Source organism: Chelonoidis abingdonii, chromosome 4, assembly GCF_003597395.2.
Source record: "Chelonoidis abingdonii isolate Lonesome George chromosome 4, CheloAbing_2.0, whole genome shotgun sequence".
NCBI classification, from domain to species: domain Eukaryota; kingdom Metazoa; phylum Chordata; order Testudines; family Testudinidae; genus Chelonoidis; species Chelonoidis abingdonii.
The window spans coordinates 27,695,703-27,710,292 of record NC_133772.1 but is presented as its reverse complement, the minus strand read 5'-3'; the positions used below and the strand labels follow the sequence as shown (position 1 = coordinate 27,710,292).

The 14,590-nt window shown below is 42.2% G+C and overlaps 1 protein-coding gene across 3 annotated transcripts in view; it reads right to left on the bottom strand.

Annotated features, from left to right (window-relative positions):
- The window catches only part of KDM5B (lysine demethylase 5B), a 154,749-nt gene that overhangs the window by 43,919 nt on the left and 96,240 nt on the right, over nt 1-14,590 (bottom strand). For all 3 annotated transcript variants that reach the window (XM_032795077.2, XM_075064980.1, XM_075064981.1), the window contains 2 exons: nt 3,045-3,224; nt 1,658-1,816 (listed from right to left, as the gene is read on the bottom strand). In XM_032795077.2, coding sequence (XP_032650968.1) covers nt 1,658-1,816; nt 3,045-3,224 — 339 coding nt within the window. The remainder of the gene's footprint in view (nt 1-1,657; nt 1,817-3,044; nt 3,225-14,590) is intronic.

The following is a 14,590-nucleotide window of genomic DNA, read 5'->3' as shown; positions in this document are numbered from 1 at the left end:
CTCCAAGCGCTGGGAGCTGAGAGGTCAGTTGTACATTCAGCTCGGGCCCTTTACTGCTCCCTGGAGTTGGTGGCAGGTCCTTTTGTGGGGACGAATTCCACGGGGCTGAGCCCTTTTGCAGGTCTGAGCCCTTTTGCGGGCCTGGAGTGTCTGTAAGGCCCAAACAGGGTCCTTTGCCCAGAGCCCCCTTGTCGGTCTTGCTTGGTGCCGACTTTTGTTTTTTTCTTCGGCACCAATGACCAGGGGATTGGTGCTGGGAAGAGCCTGGTGCCGGGGGTGCTCTACGCACTGAAGCCGAAGCGCTGTGTGCCTTGTCAGACCATTCTGGCTCCGAAGCTGGGCGTAGGGCAGCCTGCATCAGAAGGGCCCTGAGACATATGTCGTGCTCTCTCTGTGTCTGAGAATGAAAGTTCTTACATATGTGATAGTGCTCCTTTATGTGGGATTCTCTGAGGCATCTTACACAACTCATGTGAGTCACTAACAGGCATAGGCCAGAGATCGGGACCTGCCTGGGACAAAGTCCCCACCCCATCTCCCTGTCCCAAGAGGGAGGGGTCCCTGTGCTTCAATGTAATTTATTTGGAATTCACCCACCCAAGGATAGGCATTGGAGCAAATCCAGATTATGTGAAGAGTCCAATGGGGGCTTGGAAGTTTGAAAGGAAAGCTGAAAGACCTAGTAACATGGTCTTTGTTCAGTAAATCAAGTGGCATTTTGTACATAGATAGGGATTTCTCACTTACTGCACTCCAGTGATGCATGAGAAATGGAGATGTTATGTGCTTCTTGGCTGGGCATAGATTACCTAAAGCACTCCTTGCACTTTGACATGGAGTCCCAGCTGTGAAGGTTGGAGAGAAACCCTTTTCTACCTCAGACTTAGAACCAGTTTCTCTGGCTGAGCTGCTGTGCCCCTACTTCGCAGCCTATAAACCAATTCCTCTTCTGAACCTGAAACAGAGCTTCACAGAAGAAGCAACCTTGAATTTGGAAAGCATCTCTGACATGAACAGGAGTGGGAATCCTTTCAGGAGGAAACTTGCTGCTCTTGGTTGAGCTTTTCCACAGTGGAAGGAGAAATCATAAAGCCCTGACATGTTGGTCTGTCTCAGAGCCAGATGACCAGGAAGGTCATCTGGCTAGTAGTAAGCAGACCAGAGATTGCCCTCAGAAGCTTCTGACAGGCAACCTCACAAATCTAGCACTTCTTGGACTTTGATAGAAACATGCAGAGGAACTCTGCATATGTGTGTGCTGGGTCAGGGATGAGGGAAAGACTAGAAAGACAAAGCCCTGTAGAGAGACGCTGCACCAGAGGGCTGGAATCTCAGTACCTTGGTGATTCCCAGGCTGGAGAGAGGAGATATAAACTGAATGAGATTGCTATTGCCGAAATAAAGAAATAAAACCTAAAATATATAAAAACAAACAAGTGAGTAAATGCCAAATTGACTACTTCAGCCATCGCCAGAGGCAAAACTGAAGAGGGGGCAAGATTTAGCAACACAAAACTCCTCAGAATTCTGCACCGCTCTTGTGGACAGCTAGGAGAGAAGCTGGGCAGCAGGAAGATACTAGGGATGCAAGTAGGATATAAAATCAAATGGGGAAAAAACCTTAAGATGAGCTTGTATTTCAAAGCTTAACACATACCGCAGAGGCCGTCTCCTTGCTCTCACATAGAGCTCTTTCCAGATCACAAAGACTCTCCAGCCTGGTCCCTCTCTTCTTTCCATTTTGCACTGACTCCTTTAATTTCTTCTGTTTCCTTTTAAGACCCAATGTTCCAATATCACATCTGGGGGACAAGACCTAAGAAACAGCAAAAGCACAACTGTGTGGAGCATTTCTCAGTGCATTTATCCTGGCATAACACATGGCCATGCACTCATAAGTCCATTTAGAACAGAAGTACCCTAAAACTTTGACTAAGCAAAGGTTATGTTGGGGGAAAAACAGCATCCAGAGGATTGAATCCCATTTACTGAAATGGACGAGACCACAGCCAAATTCATCTTTAATATGAGTGGAGGTCCATGGAGACTCTGCTGCAGCACGCATTATTCCCTCTTGACTTTAGCAGTCAGCTCCTGGCCACACTGTAAGACTCCAAGGCTGCCCCTCCAGACACCTCCAGTTTACAAACTAGAGTCTGGGAAAGGTTAGGAATGTTTCCAGTTGCTGCAACAGTTTAGATTCATATCCAGGTAACGAGCAGTGTCACATGAACCTCTCTGCTCTTCTGTACTTAAGAATTTGATATGGGAAGTATGTCTGCACAGTTAGTCTTTGTTTCTAGTTTAGTTAGTCAAGGAAAACATAAAACAAGCCTCCTCCAGGCTGAAGAGAAGTATGCAGTAAACTTACAATATGCACAATGTCTCTAAAACCTTTTGCAAAAACATTTAATAAAATATTAATGCCAATTTCAGCTTTTTATGGGATTAATACCTACAGCAGTGAGGTGACTACTTAGACACGAACTCTGTGCATTACACATATTGAATCTATTTCCCGATGTTAAGTATCCTCACACCTGTCTAAAATGTACTGTCTTGATTATCACTACAAAAGTTTTTTTTTCTCCTGCTGATACCACCTCATCTTTAGTAATTAGCCTCTTACAGTTGATATGGCTACTTCCACCTTTTCATGTTCTTTGTATGTATAAATATCTTCTGTCCGTGTGTTCCACTCTATGCATCCGAAGAAGTGAGCTGTAGCCCACAAAAGCTTATGCTCAAATAAATTTGTTAGTCTCTAAGGCCTGGTCTACGCTGGTGGGGTGCGGGGGGAAATCGACCTAAGATACGTAACTTCAGCTATGAGAACAGTGTAGCTGAAGTCAACGTATCTTAGGTCAACTTACCTTGTGTCCTCACGGCACAGGATCGACTGCCGCCACTCCCCCGTCAACCCCCGCTTCTGCCTCTTGCCGCGGTGTACAGGAGTCGACGGCAGAGCAATTGGGTATTCCTTAAGGTGGCACAAGTACTCCTGTTCTTTCTGTGCACGTGTGGATACAGTTTAGAGTTCTTACCTCTAGAAGTGAGTAAGAGGAGTTCTCTGTCAGAAATGTATTGGCTGCACACTCCTTCCAAGCTTGAACATCTGCCACTAAAGACTCTAGCCTTGGCAGGTAGTCCAGATGTACCGGGATAGAGCGACCTCTTGCCACAAGTTCCACAAGTGTGTCTAGCACAGGCACACGTCCTCCAGTCTAATGAATTAGAAATTAAGAGGTGCTTGATTTGTACAAGACAAAAACAGAACAAAGACATTTGAATCAACTGGAGTGAGATTTGGTAAAACATAATCTAGGCACTTTATTCACCTAGTGAGAACAGTCATATTTATGATTTTTTTTTCAATTTTTGGTACCAGTTTGTTATCTATGTTTTTAAATGCCCTGATAATAAAATACATTTTCAAACTGAAGGCATTAAAAAAAAAAAAAAGACAACTACAAAATAACAGGCCAAAAAGACTCCCCCAGCTGAAAGCTCCTAGCACCCACACCACCATGCATCCCTCTCTGATGGAAAGCAAATGAAATTTTGTAGCGTGCCCTGAAGGTAAATCAAAACCAGTTTATGCACATCATAGCAGAGTAACATTCCAAAGCAGAGCTCCCCTTAAAAGCAGCCCCTGTTCATTTAATTAGGGAGCTTCAGATCAAGTAGCTCCATCAATTGGAAGCATGGCAGAATTACATAAAGAAGAAGTGATTTCTGAAACAGGCAGAATTCAGACCAAAATTTAGGACTCTACAGGTTACAAACACCTTAAATTTCATCCAAAACTCAACTGACAAAAGATTGCATAGCACTGATACTACGTACTGCTATAGGAAACAATGTTTGTTGTAAAGTGATTCAATCAAATACATTTTTAGAAATAGAAAAGGAGCTGAAATTAAGGGTGCTGCCACTCAACAAGGCTGTGGAAGTAGAGAAAGAACTGACAGGGATTTCAATGCATGACAGTCTTTGTTATCAAGAGTTAAGCTAGCTGTAACCCTAATAATGCGAGATTTGTAGAAGCGAAGATTGTGTGAGGTGAGTGGGAAAGAACTGTGAGAGAAATTGTTGTGACCTTGTGTAGATAATGAGGAATGTAGACAGGCATCTAAATAGAAGCGAGAAAAAGAAGGTATCAAGATGGCCTATGTACAAACAAAATACAGCTGTTGCTTATTATTGTATGCAACAAAAAGTATAAATGCCTGCTGTAATTGTTTACTTGTAGAGAGACCTGCCTGGGACTGGGACAACCCTGTGTCCTAGGGCACTCCCTTCCTCTACACAATTGTAAAGAAGAAAGTAAAGTATCTGACCCTGCTGCACCAACCAAAAAGTGAGAACTAAGTTTGTTCTCCAACAATTTTGGGCTCATCCAGGATGACAACGCCTACTGAGACACGCGCAGCTGCTAACGGATCGTTCTTTGAACCCCATGGCGCCACAAGAGAGATTTGAGACCTTTTGAAATCTCTATTGGGGTATTGGAGGAGGACGTCCATGGGGGCCATTTGTCCTGTTGGGCTTATGACATCTGAAACATATTGACTGTGTAGCAAGTCAGATGCAGAGCGGGTGCTGGGAACTGTTTTGCCACCCCCAATAAGGTTAGTTTATGTGGTGCTGGGGAACTGTTAGTTGCCCCCAATAAGGTTAATGCATAAGGGAAATGCATTAGTATGCACCGTGCTGAGGGTTTTTACCGCCTCAAGAGGGGTGTTACCGCTCACATGTAATGTGACGTCGGACGTAAGGTATAAGAGCATTGTGGTATTTAAATAGAGCCTGATGTGTATGTGTGTGTACCTCAATTTAACGTATTGTTTTTTAGTGTTGAGATTTTATTTAGGCTTTTGTGATTGGACTGTGAATGAAGTGTAACAGTCAGCAGTGACCCTGAACAGCTAGTAGCCTTATAAAGGCTCGGTCGTGTTAGCATTTGATTGGTGGTAGCAAACCCTGCACTTACTGCAATTTTGACTCAGCAAAAACTGGCTTAGGACAGCTTTAACTGCCTCAAGACCGACTTAAAGCTAAATAAAAACAACCCTAAAAAAACTGGTAAGCGTTGCCACCCGTGTATATAACACACAAAAAAAAGGTACAAAAACAAAGCAGGTAAAAATGCTGGCGGCTCTTGTAAATGCTGGGAATGAAAAACGAAAGGAGGGTGAAGGGAGCCCCAAAAGGTAACTCTAAAAACAGAAAGGGGGGCCCCCAAAACATGCCAAAAAATATGTGTAACTATTGTAGCAGCTCTAGACATTAAAAAAAAAAAGAATAGTGCCCTATAACCCACTGGGCGGCAGCCCCACCGCCAGCCCCACCACAACACCAAACATAACCTAAAAAAAATAAAACAAAAAAAAAAACAACAACCCCCCCTCCACCCCCCCACACAAACGTTAACAACAGTAAAAAATGATGGCAACCTGGGGGTTCTTCTGTCACCTATTCAAATAATTTTATCACTTATGTTTGTTCCTTCAATGACCCCCAGGTCCGTCTAACTTTGGGAGGAACCGTTTACTCCTGTCTTCTGGACTTTGGGGCTGCCCTCGCCACAGTTACTGTCAAACCAAAGAAGGGAAACCTCATAAATAAAAGTATTCCGGTAATAAGTATAAGCAAAAAGCCATTTAACTGTTCTGTATTGCAAAAGGCTACTATAAAAATTTCTGGTGTCTCCGTCTCCCATGCCTTTTTTGCTAGCTCCAGATTCCCCAGTTAACCTCTTGGGCAAAAACCTGTTGTGTAAATTGCATGCTCAATTTTTTTTTTTTCCCCCCAAACAGGATCGTCCTCCGGTTACCTCAAAACCAACTTCCCCAGCTGTGTGCTGTTCTGATCCAAGCTTCAAAGGACTCAGTCCTGCCTGCGGACCCGATCCTACCCAAGCAACTCAAACAAAAAGGTAAAAGCCCCCCTATAAAACACTTTAAAAACAGACTTGAGCACTCTCCAAAAAAAACCAGTGCGTATAACCTTAAAGCCAGGCATTGTAATTCCTCAAATTTGTCAGTACCCCGTCCCCCAAAAAGCTCTGCTAGGCCTCCAGAACCTTATCACCACTTTCCTGCAGATAAAAGTGCTAGTTCGCACCAAGTCTCCTTTCAACACCCCCATTCTGCCAGTCAAAAAACCTGACAAATCCAAAAAAAACAAAAACAAAAACAAACCGGTATACCGATTTGTCCAGGACTTGCGTGCAGTGAATAAAGTCATTCAGGCTAAACACAACATGGTACCTAACCCTCACACTATCCTGACTGCCATTCCAGCAGGTACTGCTTGCTATTTAGTAATAAACTTGTGTAATGCCTTTTTCAATATTTCTCTAAATCAAAACAGCTAAAATACCTTTGTATTTACATGAACAAATCCAAAAACCGAAAGGGCAAAACAGCTAACCTAAACTCGGCTACCACAAAAATATGTTAAATCACCAACCATTTTCTCTCTACCCTGACACGCGATTTAGCTAATATTAAGCTACCTGGTGGGTTCACTTATCTCTTGTATGTAAATAACGTCCTGGTTTGTTCTCCTAATCAGGTAACATGCAAAACTAACACTATTTACTCGCTAAATTGCTTGGCAAACAAGGGACATAAAGTGTCCCCTTCTAAGATTCAGTTTGCCAAGAACCAGGTAACCTACCTCGGTCATGTACTAACTCCGGGACATCAAGCTCTATCTAGTGCCTGTATCCAGTCAATCCTTAACATCCCACAGCAAAAAACTAAACATAAAATGCAAAACTTTTTAGGTTTTGCAGAATTTTGCCGTTCTTAAAACTAATAGCAGCGACCTCCAAACAGCTAGTAGCCTTTTAATAGTTGCTAGCTATTATAAGGCTACTAGCTGTTCGGGGGTCGCTGCTGACTGTTACAGTCCCACCTTTGGGCCTGACAATTCAAATTGTCAGGCCCAATATGCAATTTGCGATTAAGCTGGAGGGAGAGATATTCTGTTTTTTTATGGACAGTAGAGCTTTTAGTAACAGCATTACATAAATATTTTGCACATTGCAATATTACTTAAATGATATGTAGAAAGAAAAAGAAAGAAAATAATTTATTTGACAATTTGACGGAAAAGGCCAGTAAATCATGACTTAAGGTTTGGGAGGAGGTTTTTAAAATTAAGGATATGATTAAGAGATATAGCGGGGAAAATAACAGCTGTATTTTTGATGGCTTGCACATTTTTTTTTAATTAAATTAGAGCGATTAATATAAAAATAGTATTTTTTTAATGCAAGCATAGGCTTTTTTTATTTTAGCATTTATGGCATTTAGCATTTTTATTTTGCAGTGTTATTTTTGTTATGTTACTGATTTTTTGTTGTAATTTTTGGAAAGCATTTAAGGAGGCATTAGCTGCTTTTTTAAGTTTTGCAGAAACGTTTATTGTGGGTTTTTTTAGCTTTGCTATTTTTAGTTTAGAAATAAGTTTATGTACAAAGGAATGAAATTCCGTTTGCCTAATTATTAGGGGTTTTTTGGCACGTTTAACCCAAGTTTTTTTTAAGGGTGTGAAGAGCTTGTGAGAATAAGTTTTTAAGTTGAGGATTTGGCGTGAGTTTAGTGTGGTGTTTATTTGAACGTCTGGTAATACTTTGGCTATATTACACCGGCCATGCTAACCCGGTAGGAGAGCTTTATAAGCATTATGGCCATAAATAAAATACAGACCAGGGTTTTGTAAATAAAGGGTGATGGAGCTTTTTGCTCCTTGGTGGCACTAATTTACCCTCACATTTTGATGTCTGAGTTGCTAAATATCCGGCCCCTGCACCGCCAATGAGATGCATTTAAATGTCCCATGGCATGGTTGTTGTTTAAGATACCCCCACAGCATGTAACAGCAAACAAGTGTGATGTAAAGCTTACTAGCGCGCTCTGGCATTTAGAAATTTTTACAAGGGATGAGTGAGGTGATAAAATGCTAGAGGAGACGTTTATATAATATGCATGGGTTTTATTTACGGGGATTAAGGGAAGGAATGAAGGAAACCATTTTTTTTGATAATGTTTGCTTGTTAATTTTGTAATATAGGCTTTGTCAGGCCCGAAGGGGGGACTGTAATAGTCAGCAACGACCCCCAAACAGCTAGTAGCCTTATAATAGCTAGCAACCATTAAAGAAAAATTGTACACCTCACGGACACAGTAGCCTGAACTTTTGAACTGTCTTCCCTTATTGGTCTTAAGGCAGTTAAAGCTGGTCCTAAGCCGGTTTTTGCTAAGCAAATTGCAGAAGTGCAGGGTTCGCTTACCACCAATCAAATGCTAACACTACCAAAGCCTGTGTGTAAGTGTATATAAAAAATTCTTGGTTTTTGTATGGAGTAGAGTCTTTGTACCAAGGTACAAACTCTCCTTTCTGCTGCAAAATAAAGCAACTTTTCCTTATCCTTGTCTGGCTGTCATTGGCTCTCAGCTAGGCAGACCCGACATTTCGGTAACAAAAGTTACTGAAAGACGCCCAGACTATTCTGTGAAGTGAAAGCTCGTGACCAGAAATACGCTAATGCGAGCCCGGTAACTAGAGGATCTGTAGAAGATGCGACCCATGGTGGGCTGACTCGGCCTGGCATCGTCCAGCGAGGAAGCTGAGTCTAGGAGCACGTGAACCCATCTTCCCTCCCCCTTCCTTTCTATGTGGGCTACTGACAGTCTGATCATCTCATTTGACGCAACGAGACTTAGGCCATGTCTATATGACACGCCGTATCGGCGCGTTACAATCGATTGCTCGGGGATCGATATATCGCGTCTCATCTAGACGCGATATGTCGATCCCTGAGCGCGCTTACATCGATTCCGGAACTCCACCAAAAACCAACGGAGTTCCGGAATCGACATGGCGAGCCGCGCACATCAACTCCCGCGCGTGAAGAACGGGTGAGTAGATCGATTTAGAATAATCGATTCAGCTACGCTATTCTCGTAGCTGAAACTGCGTATCTAAAATTCGATTTTCAACGGCGTCGTGTAAGACCGGCCTAGAGACGCCGTCTCTCTGAGATAGCTGACACTTTGCTGAAGGAGGTAGCCTGAAGCTTCTCGTGGCCATCCTCATCCACTATCTCACTCTCCTGTGTGACAATAATCCACACAACAACAGGAGTAGTAGAGTAGACGACTCCTAAGTTAGCTAGCATGGACAGGCATCCTCCCTGTGTGTGTGTGATTGGAAAATGGGTAGGGAAGTCTAAAGCATTCCATCTCACCCCCTAAGGTACTCCAGCATATTACAATGTACATACATTATGGTCCTAAAAACCTGCAGGTATTTAGATGAATCAATTAATGTGTGCAAGATCCATTTAAACAATGCCCACTGAAGGTACCTTCAATCTAGATAAGATCATACATCTCAGAGGAGCTTTTTCACCAAAAACCTCTGACAACAGTGTGAGCAATTTTCTATTGAGGAAAGGAAATGGGTTAATTTAAATTCAAGCTTGGCCTAGAGTTAAAGAGAAAGTTGCTCTGCGTTCAGGTCAGAATCATGCAGACCATCCTAGTACAAGAAAACTGCTTTCGGCCCCGCTGGCTAATGAAAAAAAATATAGACGGGTAACCAAGGCAAATACAAGTTAAGGACTGAGATTACATTTGCAAAGCTTAACTGTCCACTGAGATCCAACAGTGTGCCCTTTGCCGACCCTGGAGCCGGTGTGGCTTGGTGACCTGAAGAAGCCACAAGCCAGTGACCTGGACCTGGAATCTTGAAAGAGCACACGCCGGAGATCCCAGGGTGTAAAAAACGCCTTCCCAAGAGCGAAAGGCACAGTTGGATTCTGACAAGCTGTGATACAGGATAAATCTCCCGTACCACCTTTCTCTTCCTTGAACGTTACACAGAGTCTGGACGTACGGTGTGGTATGAAAAGTGCATTAATGTTTTTCCTGAGTGGATGTGGGATGCCCAATACTCTCGTTGTTGTTTTATTATTTTATTAATGAAGTTTTAAATTCAGTTATATGGTGTGTTTTCTTTTCTTCCCCCAACGATCTGTAGTGTCAGCCTGATCAACCTAACACGAGGGTAGATTGGTAACAGAATTTGTCAACATGTTTGGTGGGCAAATTGAGAAAGAGGGAGCCGCGAATTTACACATCTATTTGTTTACCATGTCATTTTATGTTTGCTTGCTTGATACTGTGTGTTATATGTTGAATGATTTGCATGATTATGTGCCCATTCTAGCCACAGTAAGTCTGAGAACTGAGAGGGGTTTTATGCATTCCTCTCTCCACCCTGAATTGACTGGGAAAGGTGGCAGTGGAATCGCCCAAGTCTAGCAGGACTGGGCAACAGAAGAAGTTGAGAAAAGGAAAAGAATATTGTATTGATAACTAGAATTGAGCAATTAAGAAAGCACAGATACAACCAGGCAGCAACTCAAACTAACGCCCAGGGCAAGTTGCAGGCCTGGAGAACAGGACTTCCAAGGCAGAAAAGGAAAGCACTGGCTAAGCAATACCAGTCCTTCAGGGACTTGTCAAAATTTTAACCAATTTGTGCTCAGCATATGCTGTAAACAGCAGTGTGTTTTGCCACAAGAGGAATTGAATAGTTTTAACAGTCAATGAGCCATGCGTTTCTTGCCCAGGTGGCAAGCCTCACAGTGGGAAGGACTCCAGGTAGCCTGTGATAAGAATGTTTAAGGGAAAGAGACCAGGAATGGTGGGGCAAGTTGAGACGCCCCACCTCCTAAGCTAAACTGGTTAGTGGAACAGCCGGTGCCCATGGAAGGGAAGGTTCCAGCGAGGAAAAAGAAGGATCGGCCCAAGCGGCAGGCAACAGATAGAGAGATTGGAAAACAGGTTGGAAATTGAGGGCATAGTGAAGGAAGGAGTAAGTAAGTATAAGCATGGGGATTTCAAATAACCAGGACAATAAATTTAAAAGGTGATTTATTGATAAAAGTGGCTGTTGGGAAGCAAGCAAGTATTTAAGGAAAGACTGAGAAAGTTAACTCTGTAGTTGGCCCTGGAAGGGACAGCACTGAACTTTAAAAATGCTAAAGAGGAAATTCTTGATGTCTTTTGAAAATGTTTTTGTAAATAAATCCAGGAAGAAATTATTTGATTGCATCATTTGGCTTATGAACATTTAGTCGATAGCTAAAGAATGTATCAGTGCTATGTAATTGAAACTCTATTTTAGGCTCGAAGGGGCCTGCAATAAGTAAGTGTTTTCTTTTCAGATATTGTGTGTTTTTGAAGCAGGAGTAGTAAAAAGCAATCAAAATTCGGTAAAGTTAATTGTGTCCCTTTTTAAGTAGAATCTTTAAACTGTGGATATTTTGGATCCAGAAACAAGCCAGAAAGCATCTCTATTAAGGAAAATTATCTACTGATAAGGTTAGAAGGCACTGAAACCTGGACTGTCTATGAAACAAATCCAAGAAAGTTATGGGGTAATTCCTCTGTTTTTGCCTGAATCAACAAGGGTATTTGTATATTTTAAGCAATGACTGACTGCCCAGAAGGGTAGATCTCTGTTTTCTGTCTTTCAGAAATCGAAGAAACTGATGCAGCTGAACAGCATTCAACGTACATATATTTACTGGCACAACAGAAAATTATGTTCTGTGTTCTATGTCCCTGTTTTGTGGTTTCTTGTGGCCAGAATTGTTGTGTTAATATTTCCATCAGATAGTCCTAAGTTTAAATCAAACAGAAGGGTTAATTAAAATGCAGATACTTGTTTTAGTCAACTGAAATATAAGTGTTTAGTATATCAACAATTTTCCTGATTAATCCAAAGTCTAATACATTTGTTAAGTAAGAAAAAACAAACTTCATGGCCAGATCTTTTTAAATTGAAAAATTGTTGTTAAAATTTGAATACCAACAGTCTTTGGAAGCAAGGACATAAAAAGTTAACCCACTCCCCATATTGTACATGGGATTCTTCTGGCTACCTCAGATTTCTAGCCAGAGGGCTGGGGAGGTTGGGAAGCTATTTGACACCAGAGGTTGTACTGAGTGGACTCCTCAAAGTGGGTGTGCTTGTCCTGGCTTGTTGCTCCAAAACTCTGTAATAATGTTAATTTACTGGAAGGGTATATGTGGCATACATTGAATAATAAGACTAATGTACTGTATAATGGCAATGTGTATGTGTTCACAGTTGGGAAAAAGGTGTATGAGTGAAGAATGAAAGTTTCCTTTGTAGGTTAAAAGAAGCCAAGAAAGGAAGAAGGAAAAAGAACAGAATGAATTAACTGGAAAAAAAATAGATAGCAAGCTCAGTCTAAAGATAAGACACTGGCCCCATTCAAGGACACTGCTCACAGGTAAGACTTGGCTGACAACCAAGAAAGGGGGCGGGGGAGGGCTTGAATGTGCCCAAGCAGCTATGAGGCCTGAAAACACTGCCAGGCATTAATGAAATGTGTTAGGTTTCTTTTCTCACTGGCGAAGAAGCGCTAACCAATGACCCTAGCAGCTTTGCCACTCCTTGGAACCAGAAGACTGGATCTATGTAAAGATCCATCAGCTAAAGACTGCTCTGGCTCCACATTGGAAGGGCCCTTTCCAAGTCCTGTTAACGACCAACACTGTCATGAAGTGCCAAGGACTGACTGCCTGGACCCACACTTCTCACTGCAAAAAGACCCTTCCCCCTTGGGAGGATTCTCCTACTAATGATTGGCCTTCTAGCTCTGCTGTGCCTTCTGGACAGGAGGGAAAAAGGACAAGGTGAAGTGCTAGTAACCTCTCCCTTGTCCACTGATGGACCTACTGTACCTTTGGATTTTTCTAGAAGAAGCAAAACCATTACAGGGTGATGTGCTGTTAACCTCTCCCTTGTAGGATGCTGAACCGTGATTGCTTCAGGAAAGAAGAAGAAACACTCGCTCCACTGAAATTGCCAAAGTCCAGGAATTCCTGACTAGAAAGGACATTAAGAACTGACCCTGATGAAGAAACAAAGAATTATACACTGGCAGGAAGAAATTTGTGGAACCCATGCTTGGGAATGTGGTATTGATTGGATTTTGGAATTTATTCTGCAGGCTGCGCCCTGTGGTTTGGATAAATCCTTCAGCATGTATTGCCCTCCCTAACTGGATTTTAAATAACGAGTACCAAAGGAATCTTGTTGCCACTGCCCCTACCATCTCCTCCATTACACTATTACCCCTGTAATACATCCAAATACAGATAATGCCATATATTTGATAAAACCAATGGCCATGGCCTTCACACTTTAGTGATTTATTTAAAGATTGTTCAGAAAAAAAATATTTTTAAAGTTCAGGATATCCCATATAAGCGAACAATTGAGTGGAGAATAAATGGATCAGTGGAAATAGAAATCTATGCTATCACTACAAATGAACCCCAAGAATCTGTAATTGAAATTGATGGGTTCCATAGTGAAGTAGATATGATGGCTGTTCCTGGAGTTTGGAATGTGTTACATGAAAGAGGCCCTTATTGTTATTTGGTTACCCAATTAGTGAATAATTAAATGAATACCCAAAGAGTTTGTTCTGCCACTGGAAATTTTACCTGTATTGAAATTATTCTAGTAATTAATAATGTAACCTGTAACTTATTGCAATACACCCCCTCCTATCCTATTAATGTTAATGCCTCTTGAAAGTACCTGAGAATAGTTAAATAACAGATGCGATAAACTACTATACCAAAGAGAGAGATGTATTAGGATATCAATGGACTGTGATTAATACAAACACTAGGGACTGTCAAATTTACATTGCCCTTATCCAGTTTCCAAATCACCTCTACATATCCAAATTGCTCAAAGAGAGCTGCCATTAGATTAGCACAAAAGAGGACCTGGGTTGTTTCCTCTGGAAGAAGAGGGACTTGACCAGATCCCTATGGGATGGGGCCAATAGTGCAGCAGGAGCTTGGAATCTTTTTAAGAACCAAGAACATGATGAGAAATTGGGCCAACTAGAGAAGGCCACTAGCCTTATTTCTGGGGCACAGCTAACCCAAGTACAGGCTGGAGTTGGTGAGTTACATGTCATTTCCGCTCTTAGTTCTATGACCCAGAAGTTACTGACAGAGATGGTATTGAATATCACTTAGGCTGGGAAGGCATTGCAGTGGGATCTAGCATGTTCAGAAATTCAAGATTTCCTGAATGACCAGCTAATAGCCATTTGGAGTGATCTTTGAGCACCAGACTTGGCCCACTGCCCTTACAGACACATCAGGAGTACCATCTGATCTGTGGCCATAGAGACATACTTGGACATTCACAGTGCTCCTTCCAAGCATTTGGACCAGTTAGGGGTGTGTGGGCTCCCACATACCGAATTGTGCTAGGGAGGATGCATGTGGGATTGGATTATTCACCGTGACATCTGGGAGATTAGACCACCTGGTATACTGATTTATAGCCAGTGCCCTTGGAATAACATCCAACATTTGGATAGGAATAGGGAGTTGATGGACATTTTGGCTGTTAGAACACCCACGGCTTCAGTGTATACGTAAACTGAAGCCAGGGGAAGTTGTCACTGTTCATGACAACGTTTGTTGGGAGGGTAGGGGACAAGGAA